Here is a 13,397-nt window from a genome sequence, read left to right on the forward strand (position 1 = left end):
GGGAGAAAAGAGACAGGAGGAGGGGAAAGGAGATGGAGATGGGGAATGAGGCAGGGATGGGGGGAAGGAGGCAGGGATGGGAGAATGGGGGAAGGAGGCAGGGATGGGGGGAAGGAAGCAGGGATGTGGAGAAAGATACGGGGATGGGGGGTGGAGATGGGTGAGGGGAAAGGAGATGGGGTGATGGGGGAAGGAGACAGGTTGAGGGGGGAAGGAGATGTGGATGGGGGAAAGAGGCGGCGATGGGAAGGAAATGGGGAAGGGGGGTGGAGATGAAGTGGGGGGAAGAAGACGGGGATGGGGGGATGAAGACGGGGATTGGGGAGAAGGAGCCTTGGATGGGGGAAGGAGACGGGGATTGGGGGGAAGGAGACGGGGATGGGGGAGGAGGAGGAGGAGGAGGAGATGTAAAGGGGGGGGGGGGCGGTGGAGGAGATGTAGGTAGTTAGGAGGTGAGGAGGAGATGGAGATGGGGCCGCTGGACTGACCCGGTGTGAGGCCCAGCGCCGGCAGCGAGTCCTCGGGCGGAGCGGAGGGGCAGGGACGGGAGGTGGGTTCCTGTTGAGGAGTGAAGCTCCCGTTAATCCAGGCCCCGGCCCGATGCTGCCCTTGCTCCTGAGGCCGCTCCGGCGGCTGCTCTCCCAGCTCCGGGGCAGCGGTTCCCAGCCCCGGGGCTGCCTGAGGACCGTGGACCTGAGGAGCGACACCGTCAGCCAGCCCGGGCCCGCCATGAGGGCGGCCATTGCGGCCGCGAGGGTCGGGGACGATGTGTACGGAGAGGACCCGACCGTGAACGGTAAGGCCCGGGGGCATAGAGAGAGAGAGCCCAAGGCGGGGGTAGAGAGATTGAGCGGGAGGGGCAGGGACACAGACAGTGACAGAGCCCCCCTCCCCTGGGGTGGGGATGGTTAGAGCCTGGGGGTGGGGTAGAGAGAGAGAGGGACGGGCCTGGATATTATGGCTGCAGGGAGGATGGGTTTTAGTGACCCAGGGGAGAGGAGGGTAATAGTCACCCTGGGGTTGGAAATGTGACCTGGGGGGGCTAACAGTGGTTACATTTGGGGGTCATAATGTTTATATTGGGGGTTATATTTTGGTGTGGTTGTATTTGGAGGTTCATGGAGAATATATCCTGCACTGGGAAAGAATGTGGGAAGATTTAACAGACTGCCAAATAGGTTTCTCTATATCTGTTGACTTGGATCAGATTTAGGAAGATTAAAGCTTTCTATTATTGATAACTTGAGCACTGTTTGAATGACGCTTTTATGAGGTTTAAGGGGAGCAGCTTTTTTCCACTGGAGATTTTCCAAACAATTTGCTTATTTTGTCATTTTCAGAGGTATCTCAAATGTTTGTCAATGGCTCACTGATTCAGAACATAGCAGATACTCTGAAAGACTGGTTATGGATAATGAATGGAAGGTGTGAAAGAGACATTGTGTTTGATAGAGGGGTGATAGAAGGGGCATTGAATGAAGGCTATGGAAGAGATATTAGTGAGCATGAGGTGTATTAGGCAACTTGGTATATGAAGGAGTTTGTGGAGGGCATGGGAATGGGGAATATGCAGAGACATTGATAAGACCTTCTGAACTTAACCTGTTGAAGGTTCTGACTCCACAGGCACTTCCATGAGGTTACAAACTGACCTATCTGTAACTGTTCTCAAAGGTATCACAAGTAGCACATCCTCCTATATGAAAATACTAAAGGAAGTGAAATTTGAATTTCCAACAGGATATAAATTGTGAGAACAAATTCACTTTTAAATGGACATCAGATTCCCAACCCAAGGCAGTTGGCTGGCAGCAGGAATTGTAGGAGAAATTTTAAAATCTCACACATTTCCAGTTTTGTTCTGACACAGATTTGCTCAGTACTGGTTGACAAATTTTCAATTGTATTTTGGAATGGTTACAGGAATTTCTGCTTTATTTATTCATACCTATAATTCAGAATTTTTTCAGACAAACAAATATTGGCCTCTGGAAGGACTGGACAGTTATTATATAGGGTGTAGGTTTGCTCGCTGAGCTGTAGTTTTGATATCCAGACGTTTCATTACCTTGCTAGGTAACATCATCAGTGGCAACCTCCAAGTGAAGCGAAGCTGTTGTCTCCTGCTGTCTATTTATGTTTGTCCTGGATGGGGCTCCTGGGGTTTGTGGTGATGTCATTTCCTGTTCATTTTCTGAGGGGTTGATAGATAGTATCTAGATCTATGTGTTTGTAACAAACTAACAAACTTAAAAGACCAGTACAACCCATGGACAAAACCAACGTCATTTACAAAATTCCATACAAGGACTGCCACAAACACTATGTAGGACAAACAGGAAGAAAGTTAGCCACCAGGATACACGAACACCAGCTAGCCACAAAAAGACACGACCCCCTCTCCCTCGTAGCCCTACACACGGATGAAAAAAAACCCACCATTTCGACTGGGACAACACATCTGTCCTGGGACAGGCTAAGCAAAGACATGCCAGAGAATTCCGAGAGGCCTGGCACTCCAACCTCAACGCCATAAACAAACACTTAGATCGAGATACCATCTATCAACCCCTCAGAAAACGAACAGGAAATGACATCACCACCAACCCCAGGAACCCCATCCAGGACAAACATATAAATAGAAAGCAGGAGACAACAGCTTCCCTTCACTTGGCGGTTGCCACTGATGATGTTACCTAGTCAGGTAGAAACGTCTGGATATGAAACCTACAGCTCAGCGAGCAGACCTACACCCTAAACCGCAACCTGAGCTGCAAACCTTCACAAACCTTGCAAAAACAGTTATTATAATTTGAAGTATTTATTCCAAAGTATCACTATACTTTCACTGTCCCTGAAGAGACCTTACAACATTTTTCCACATTCTTTCACCTGGGTTATGTGTCCTGTTCCCACTTCTTGCTTTCTCTGCAGTGTTATCTCTGATTTAATGAGACTGTAAAAACAACAAGAGCTTGCAACTATTGACTGCTTAATATTACATATCTGGTACACACTTCTTGTCCGTTCTACTCCGTTACACAAGTGTGATACTAAATTTTCTGCATCAAAATTCAAAAAGTAGCAGTCTCCCAGGAACAGTACAATGACTGTAATCTGTTTTGTTCTATAATCTCACCCAAGGTTTACTTAACAGTCATTGTTGTCAGTTAGCCAATACTCTCAGATCTTTGGGCACATGGGGCAAGACATCCTACAAGATCAAGGAACCCAGAGTGAATGGTTTGAGAATTAAAGCGAAGGCATCTTGACAGGCAAGGTTGTATTACCATTTTGAATGTTCTTCCAGCCAGTTAACTCACTGCTGCCATGCATCTAGGTGAGACAATAGGTGCAGGAGTAGGCACCACCATTCATTATGATCATAGCTGATCATCCTCAATCAATATCCTGTTCCTACCTTATCTCCATAACCTTGATTCCACTCTCCTTGAGAGCTCTATCCAACTCTTTCTTAAACGAATCCAGAGACTGGGCCTCCACTGCCTTCTGGGGCAGAGCATTCCACACACCCACCACTCTCTGGGTGAAGAAGTTTCTCCTCATCTCTGTCCTAAATGGCCTACCCCTTATTTTTAAGCTGTGTCCTCTGGTTCGGGACTCATCCATCACTGGAAACATGTTTCCTGCTTCCAGAGTGTCCAATCCTTTAATAATCTTTTACATCTCATCAGATTCCCTCTCAGTCTTCTAAACTCAAGGGTATACAAGCCTAGTCGCTCCAATCTTTCAACATAAGATAGTCCCGCCATTCCAGTCAGCTTAAGAATGTCTTTGAAAATTTTATTGTCTTCCCAGAACACCTGCTATTCAACGTTGAGAAACCAGGACTAGATGGGGAGACGATTTTCAGCTGCTGTATCTTGACACTTGACAGTTACCTAGCCCCACCCCATTGAACTTGCCCTGTGTATTTACGTAGCATGCGCCATCTCTCACTGTCTAGTTTCATCACCACTCCCAACGTGTATGCTTTACCGAGTTACTTAAATATAATGTATCTTATCCACATTATTTAAGAATGTTAAAAAAAACTGACAACCAGGTTTCTTTAATAAATAATTAAATTGGTTTATTAAAAACAGATCTACCAAAAATGCAAAGCTGACTAACACACAGTTTGAAATATGGAAGTATCAATATTAACCCTTGTAAATAACCTAACATACAGTCGCTGAAGACAACATAGTGAACATTTCTCTGTAGAAATAACTTTATAAAAATACTTCTAAAAGTGTTAATCTTTGAAGAGGAAAGAATTGGCTTTCGGTCTGATATCTTGGAGCACGGGCTGGTGTCACCTGGCACCTTTCATTATTACCAGGATGTTTTCAGAAGCAGTTCATTCAATGAAGATGTCAATGTCTTCCAGAAGAATTGCTAATCAGTTTTTGAGCTGTTTCACCAGACTGGAAAGAGTTTTTGTCAAATAGGTGGGAAAGGAAGAGTTAGATCGTTTCTCTCTTAGGCTATCCAAAACTGGACCTTTCCAAACAATGTTAAAAACTCCCAACACTCCTTAGAGCCACAAACCTGCACATGTGACTTCTTTGTAAATAGGTCCAAACTGTTCCATAGCCTATAAGGCTCTGTTTGTTTACTTAACTTAATTGTCTGTTCCAGTAAGTGATTTTTAAAAAATCTAATGTGACCTTCTAGTAACCTTTTTTTTTAAATACATCTCCCCTCTTTCAAATGAACCAATTTTCACAATCTTTTCAGTTAAAAAAAAATATTGGAAGCAATTTCATTAGGAACATTCTCCTAATTTTTTTTATATAGCACAAATTTTAGGACATTGTAGAATGACCTATTTTTTGACTTAATGTTGGCAATGCCAAAGGAAATTTGCTGATTGTAAATCTATTCATTAGCTTTCAGATATTCCACGTACAGATATTCATGCCAGAGATAGAACACAGAACATAGAAAAGAATGCTAATTTGTCAAAATTCTGTATATCTGCCAAGACCAGTCAACCTCTGATTTGATTGACCATCATTATTGAAGCATTATGTGAGCAAAGCACAGCCTTGTAGATTTAAATGCAGTTACACATAGCTCCTTGAAAGTGGAGTCGCAGGTAGATAGGATAGTGAAGAAGTCATTTGGTATGTTTTCTTTTATTAGTCAGAGTACTGAGTACAGGAGTTGGGAGGTCATGTTGCGCTGTACATAAGACCATAAGACCATAAGACATAGGAGTGGAAGTAAGGCCATTCGGCCCATCGAGTCCACTCCGCCATTCAATCATGGCTGATGCGCATTTCAGCTCCACTTGCCAGCGTTCTCCCCGTAGCCCTTAATTCCTCTAGACAACAAGAACCTATCAATCTCGGCCTTGAAGACATTTAGCGTCCCGGCTTCCACTGCACTCCGTGGCAATGAATTCCACAGGCCCACCACTCTCTGGCTGAAGAAATGTCTCCGCATTTCCGTTCTGTAATGACCCCCTCTAATTCTAAGGCTGTGTCCACGGGTCCTAGTCTCCTCGCCTAACAGAAACAATTTTCTAGCATCCACCTTTTCAAAGCCATGTATTATTTTGTACGTCTCTATTAGATCTCCCCTTAATCTTCTAAACTCCAACGAATACAACCCCAGTATCCTCAGCCGTTCCTCATATGCTAGACCTGTCATTCCAGGGATCATCCGTGTGAATCTCCGCTGGACACGTTCCAGTGCCAGTATGTCCTTCCTGAGGTGTGGGGACCAAAACTGGACACAGTACTCCAAATGGGGCCTAACCAGAGCTTTATAAAGTCTTAGTAGTACATCTCTGCTTTTATATTCCAACCCTCTTGAGATAAGAGACAACATTGCATTCGCTTTCTTAATCACAGACTCAACCTGCATGTTTACCTTTAGAGAATCCTCGACTAGCACTCCCAGATCCCTTTGTGCTTTGGCTTTATTAAGTTTCTCACCATTTAGAAAGTAGTCCATTCCTATATTCTTTTTGCCAAAGTGCAAGACCTCGCACTTGCTCACGTTAAATTCCATCAGCCATTTCCTGGACCACTCTCCCAACCTGTCTAGATCCTTCTGTAGCCTCCCCACTTCCTCAGTACTACCTGCCTGTCTACCTAACTTTGTATCATCGGCAAACTTCGCTAGAATGCCCCCGGTTCCCTCATCCAAATCATTAATATTAACATGACATTGGTTAGGCCACTGTTGGCATATTGTGTGCAATTCTGGTCTCCTTCTATTGGAAAGATGTTGTGAAATTTGAAAGGGTTCAGAAAAGATTTACAAGCATGTTGCCAGGGTTGGAGGATTTGAGCTATAGGGAGAGGCTGAACAGGCTGGGGCTTTTTTCCCTGGAGCGTCAGAAGCTGTGGAGAGGATAAATCGACAAAGTCTTTTCCCTGGGGTCAGGGAGTCCAGAACTAGAGGGCATAGGTTTAGGGTCAGGGTGGAAAGATATAAAAGAGACCTAAGGGGCAACTTTTTCACACAGAGGGTGGTACGTGTATGGAATGAGCTGCCAGAGGAAGTGGTGGAGGCTGGTACAATTGCAACATTTAAAAGGCATTTGGATGGGTATATGAATAGGAAGGGTTTGGAGGAATATGGGCCGGGTTCTGAAAGGTGGGACTAGATTTGGGTTGGGATATCTGGTCGGCATGGATGAGTTGGACCAAAGGGTCTGTTTCGATGCTGTACATCTCTATGACTCTATAAGGATAATATTTTGTGTGTTAAATGATAGAGTACTGCTCCTATCCTTGGACCTGTATTTCCTCTGACAGTATGTGCCCAGTGCTGGCTGGAGTTCAGAAATACACATTTTCATCGTGTCATACAGCATAGAAACAAGCCCTTCGGCCCACCATGTCTATGTTGGCCAACCAACAAACACCAAACTACATTAATCCCATTTACCTGCGCTTGGTCCACAGCCTACTATGCCCTGGCATTCTCAGTACTCATCCCGATGCTTTTTAAAATTTGCGTGACTACTTGCCTCCATCACTCTCTCGGGCATCATGTCCAATATATCTACCACCTTCTGGGTGAAAATAATTTGCTCAGGTCTTCTCTAAACCATTCCTCCTCAGCTTAAACTATACCTTCCGATCTTAGATATGTCTGCTGTGGGGGGAAATGATTCTCACAATCACATGTCTTTGCCCCTCATAATTTTGTGTACCTCAATCACTAAGTGGTTCACACTGCTGCTTCACAGTCCAAGGACCCAGGTTCGATTCCCGCCTCAGGCGACTGCCTGTATGGAGTTTGCACATTCTCCCTGTGTCTGTGTGGGTTTCCTCTGGGTGCTCCGGTTTCCTCCCACAAATCCAAAGATGTGCAGGTTAGGTGAATTGGCCATGCTAAATTGCCCATAGTGTCGGTGCGTTAGTCAGGTGTAAATATAGTGTAGGGGAATGGCTCTGGGTGGGTTACTGTTCGGAGGGTCGGTGTGGACTTGTTGGGCCGAAGGGCCTGTTTCCATACTGTAGGAAATCTAATCTAATCAATCAGCTCCTCCTCCGCTTCTCCTGCTCCAAGGAAAACAAACCCTGCTGATTCCAATCTCTCCCAATAATTGATGCTTTCCATCTCAAGCAACATCCTGGTCAGTGTCCTCTGTACCCATTCCAGTGTAATCGTATCCTTCCAGATGTGTTGACCAGAACTGCACAGAGTACTCCAGCTTTTGCCTAACCATTGTCTTGTATCTTCAGTCTCTGCAAACTATTGACCGATATCCAAAGTCCGTGGTTGTTTTCCAGATCTATGCTTACCTTTCTTGCAGCCATATATCTAAACATCAGCAATTAAATCTCTGGCCTGCCACAGCACTGAAACAGCCGTTATCAAACTTGTAAATGACATTCTGGCTGATTGTTACTATAATTAACCAACCTTCTTCATCCTTCAAAGATTGACCTGCAGTCTTTGTCACCTTTGGTCACACCATCCTCATCCAGTCACTCCTGAAGAAGATTCATACCGAATCTGAGACATAAATCTGTTTCTCTATCCACATCATACCAGGTTGCTGATTTTCTTCAGCATTCTACGTTTGTTTCAGAGTTCCAGCAGCTGCAGTATTTTGCTTTTAACCTCCTTCAATACCACTCACCTCTTGTCCAGCTGATTGGGCCTGCTGACCCCTACCATTTTATTTTCAATTCTTGTTTCATCCACTGCCCTAATTATATTTTCTTCCCTAGGTTGGGGCGTGGCAATCTGAAAGTTTATATGTTTGTACCCTTTAGTAATTTGCCATTATTCATGTGAGGTTGCTGACTATAAAGGCAGCAGTGTTCCGTTTGGTTGCATGTTACTTGACATTCATATAGTACAGTCTACTGCTTTTTGTTACAAGTGTAGTGGCAAGTCTAAAAGCTCCTGGGGCACTCCCACCACTGTGAACAGGAAAGCCCGCTATCTGTGTAGTCATAGAGTTATAAACACAGAAACAGACTCTTTAGTCCAATCAGTCCATGCTGAACATAATCCCAAACTTGACCCACTTGTCTGCTCTTGGCCCATATCCCTCCAAACCTTTCCTATTCATGTATCTCTCGAAATGCTTTTGAAACGTTGTAATTGTACCCACAACCACCACTTTCTCAGGAAGTTCAGTCCACATGTGAACCACCCTCTGTGTAAAAAAATTGTGTCTAATGTATTTTTTAAATCTCTGTCCTCTCACCTTAGAAATGTGTCCCCTAATCCCACATCATATGGAAAAGACAGCTACTATTAACTCTATCTGTATATTATTTTCTAAACTTCTATCAGGTCGTCTCTCAACCTCCTACACTGCAGTGGAAAAAGTTCTAGTCTATCCAGTCTTTCTTTGTAACTCAAACCTTCCATACTTGGCAACATCTTGGTAAATCTCTTCTGAAGCCTCTCCAGCTTGATAACATCCTTCTTATAACCAGGTGACCAGAATTGGACACAGTATTCCAGAAGCGGTCTCACCAATGTCCCTCACTCAACATTACTTCCCAACTCCTACACTCAAAGGATTGAGCAATGAAGGCAAGCATACCAAATGTCTTTTTAAGCACCCTGTCTATATGTGACGCAAACTTTAAAGAATTATGTATCTGCACCCCAGGTCCCTCTATTTTACAACAATACCCAAGGCCCTAACATTAATTGTGTAAGCTCTACCCTTGTTTGTTGTACCCCAAACTGCAATACCTCATATTTATCTAGATTGAACTTCATCTGCCATTTTTCAGCCCATTACATCATGTGATCAAAATTCCTTTGTAATCTCAGATAACATTCTTCACTGTCTATGCCACCAATTTTGGTGTCGTCCAAAAACTTACTAACCAGGCCTTCTTTATTCTCATTCAAATCATTTACATAAATGACAAACAAAAAAGGACCCAGCACTGATCTCTGTGGAACACCGCTGGTCACAGGCTTCCAGTCCAAAAAGCAACCCTATGCCATTACTCTGTCTCCTGCTGTTAAGCCAATTATGTATCCAATTGGCACGCTCACGCTGAATCCCATATGAACTAATTTTACTAATTAGTCTGCCACGCAGAATCTTGTCAAAGGCTTTACCAATATCCAAATAAACAATATCTACTCCTATGCCATCATCAATCTTTTTGGTAATTTCCTCAAAAAAAAACTGAGTCAAGTTTTGTGAGACAACGATTTTTACTGGCATGGAATCATCTATAGGGCCTTCTGTTCCCCATTACCTCTGGAGTTCACCGAAGGACCCACCTATTTCTCACCTATCTGCATCTCGAGATCACCTACGAAAACAGGTCACTTCCACACAAGGTTAAGTGGATTTGACCTAAATGATTGGGAGGAATTTGTTACGAGTCATTCAAAATGGCAACAACATCAAGCTATTTCAAACTTTGAGTCCTAAAGTCTTAAGGAAGAGGCAGAGTAGCAGAAGAAAAGGAAGCAAATGCTACACTCCACATCTCACTACCTTATTGGGACATTCTTTCCCATATGCCCAAAGATCTTCGGGTCAAGAATAGATCTATTCAGTCACATAAAGGCCATGTTGTTAAGTCATTTTCCAAGTCTAAAAATTAGACAGTCCTGTTCAGTACATGATGTTGTGATGATGGTAATATTGCTTCGCATTGCACCGTATAAAGCCTATTGGAGTCAACGGTAGTCATTTTATTCTAGCATGTGTGCATAGATCTGTCAAGTAAGGCTATATGGTTTTATGGGGAGGACCACTATCCTCTGATCTGGACAGTGTATGGAATGTTTGAATGTGGGACCTGAGCAGAGAATGTGTAGCTCTGCTGCATGTTCTGCTCAGAATTTATTGTGTTGAGTATGGAGATAAATCAGTCCTACTTTTGTACATACCTTTCTATACAAAATACTCTTCAAGATCTGGTTGATTTTGTGCCCCCAGATGAAATTGGATTGCACAGTGCAAACCGTAACATGTTCTGGAAACTTGCATGACATACTCTATGAGCAGTTTTATTGATCCAATTGATTTAAATATGTATGCAGTGGTATCCGTCACATCGTATATAACTGTTTGGAAAAGGTGCAGTGTTGAAAGCAAAGTTTTGTCAAGGGATCTTTTCAGGTTTTAACTATGGTTTTGATTTTCAGTTGCTAACCTGATCTGTCGTGTCAAGGTTCATACTTTAGCAAGGTATTCCTGCTAATGGACTTCAGCAATTTATAAGAAGCCATTGTTACCTGGATTCTCCTAGTTAGACTGTGTCCGATCTGTAACCTTAAAGGAACTTGCTCAAATTCATTGATAATTGATGATCAGCACCACAAATGATCCAGTAAAGTTTAAGTAACACATTGTTGTGGAAATGTGAAATATTCATGTTTGTTCAATGAAGAACATTTTGTACAAAGCCATAATGGATTTTTTTAAGCTCATAATTTTTCCTGTGTTCTTATAGCTGATATAGAGGAAGTTTGTAGTCTTCACTGAGACTGAATGCTTAGCAAAGGAATAAACCAGTGTAAAAATGGAGACGAGAGGTATGTGATTTCATAAGGAAGGCAATGGCATGCTACTTAGACTTGACAACACAGGGCCAATACATCCAATGCTATCAACCTGAATTTTCAATGTGTATGTGTTCAATATTTAAAAATTTGGGAGTTTACAGACAAGGAGCTGATCTTAGAGGTTCGATTAAGGAATTTTTCCCACATGAACGCATTTCACATTTATCAGCTGTGAAAGGTAGCCATTTCTGAGTATAAGCATGCATCTGTGAAGATTTGGATTTGCAGTGAAGCAGTATAAATTAACCCAACTGCAAATCAATAGAGTAACAGCCAATGAGATTAGTCGCTACTGTACTTCAGTACTAGCAGAGAAAACTTAGAAATGTTAGGAAGAATTAGAAAATAGAAAGCAGGTCAGTCAGTGTTTAGAAAGAGCAGGAGCAAGTTACTGTGTTCATGGGAGTTTATCAGAATTGATTGAAGAATTTGGAAGGAATCGGGATCTCGCCATTAAGCAGATTCACAAACCTGCGTCTTGCATTTTCTGTTTTTATCTTGACTTAATGTGTTGCTGGGCAATGCAGATCGACTGCCTTGCTGTTTTGGAAGGACAGGGCGGTGAGAATGGATGCATTACACTTCAAGGCTTGGGTCTGAAATACTTCGTGTGGGAACAGGAAAAGTCTTTTTATGTTAATTTTGCACAAACACTAGAGTTAGCATGGAACTCTGCAGCATGCATAGTTTTGCATCTACATGTGGTTATTGGCTGTCAGAGTAAGATAACACCATGAGGTGACATTTCAGTAGAATTGTGCAAATGAATTAACAGAATTGAAGCTGAGTGCAGTGAATTGTTCTACCTGCAGTGCACAAGGGACAACTTTGGGACTCAAATTTGTCTTTTAAGACTGCTATTTGTCTAACTACTTTCATAATGTGAATTTTGAATGCAAGTGTATCAGGCTCTTTAATCATTAGAAAGGATATCACAGCCTGGTCCATTCCTGCCCCTTCGCATTCTGAACATGTACAATCTGGAACACTGGTCAGCAATCAGGAAGAGAAATCTGATTAATCTTTTACCCTTTGTAGATGGGGAGTTTCATCTACTCGCTGGAAAAACCTACTGAACCAAACTCTCATTTATTTTAAATTGATAAATATTATGCTTCCCTCACTAGTTGCCTGCAATATTGCACACCGTTCATTGTGTAAAGAAAGCTGAAAACAGCAACGTATCCCAAACTGTAGGAGACCTGTGTGAGCAACCTACTATCACATTTCCAATTCTTGTTTCATCCACTGCCTTGGTTCTTTTTCCTTCCCTTGGCTGGGACATTGAAGGTTTACACTTCAGTACCTCTTGTAATTTACTGTTATTCACATGAGATTGCTGGCTGTCGAGGCAGCAGTATTCAGTTTGGTTGCATGTTACTTGGCATTCACAAAGCAGAATCTTTTGCTTTTCAGTCCAAGTGTGGTGGCAGGTGTACAAGCGATTTGGGGCTCACCCACCACTGTGAATGGGAAAGTCCACTGGATCATGTGCTTATTAGCCCTAAGGCAGCCATCTGGTGGGCATTACACCAGGTTCATTTCCCAAGACAGTGGCATCCTGCCCCACCCAATGGTGTCCTGGCCAAGCAAAGCCCAGCAGCCACTCAGCCGCAACACTGCATCAGAGGCTGTGACTGCTGGAGGCATAGCAACCTGCAAATCCAGGAGCAGTGGGCAGAGGAGCTACGTCTTTCAAGGACGCATGCTGGGAAATGTGTGGAAATGGGAATTGGAGTGTCAAAGTGAAGAGCAGGAGTTTGCCTTCAGTGGTCTACCCCATGTTCCTCCATTCATGCCCCTGATCATCCCTTGATGAGCACATATTGAACCCACCACCCAAAACCTAGCAGTCAGTTTGGAAGGCCACCTGCCAGCAATAGAAGTGAATTGTGACAGTAACCTGAAGAGGGCCTGAAGTAGTCATCACATGACCACTTAAGGGTCTTAATTGGTTGTGGGCCAGAAGGAGTAGTGTTAGGAAGGCGGTGGGGATCTTAACAACGATAAACTGACGACCATCTTGCCCCCTCAGCCTTTGGGAGGGGAATGTTCAGCCTACTTGGTTTGGACAGGGACAAACTGATAATAATCAGGACATGAAATCTGGCCAGTTCTTTTTTCTTCCCTTCCTGGGGGCTTTGATGCTGACCAGTCCTGTTTCCTCGCTAAGTTCAGAACACGTTGGACTTCCAACTCTGACTAGATATTTTCTAATCAACCTGTTTTGAGAAGGTATTACACATCTCTGGAGTAGGTGGGACTTGAACCTGGACCTCCTGGCTGAGAGCCCTTCAGAAGCCTTTCCACCTGTGTTTAACTTAGTCATTAGATCAAGATAGGAGGAATGTTAAATTGAATAGCAA

General features: G+C 43.4%; 1 protein-coding gene across 1 annotated transcript in view; it reads left to right on the forward strand.

The window, feature by feature from the left end:
• Positions 1-473: 473 nt before the first annotated feature.
• The window catches only part of tha1 (threonine aldolase 1), a 77,253-nt gene continuing 64,329 nt past the window's right edge, over positions 474-13,397 (forward strand). Inside the window, exon 1 of the mRNA XM_072558725.1 lies at positions 474-796. Coding sequence (XP_072414826.1) covers positions 601-796 — 196 coding nt within the window. The 5' untranslated portion in view covers positions 474-600. The remainder of the gene's footprint in view (positions 797-13,397) is intronic.

Source organism: Chiloscyllium punctatum, chromosome 39 (assembly GCF_047496795.1).
Source record: "Chiloscyllium punctatum isolate Juve2018m chromosome 39, sChiPun1.3, whole genome shotgun sequence".
Classification (NCBI taxonomy): Eukaryota; Metazoa; Chordata; class Chondrichthyes; order Orectolobiformes; family Hemiscylliidae; genus Chiloscyllium; species Chiloscyllium punctatum.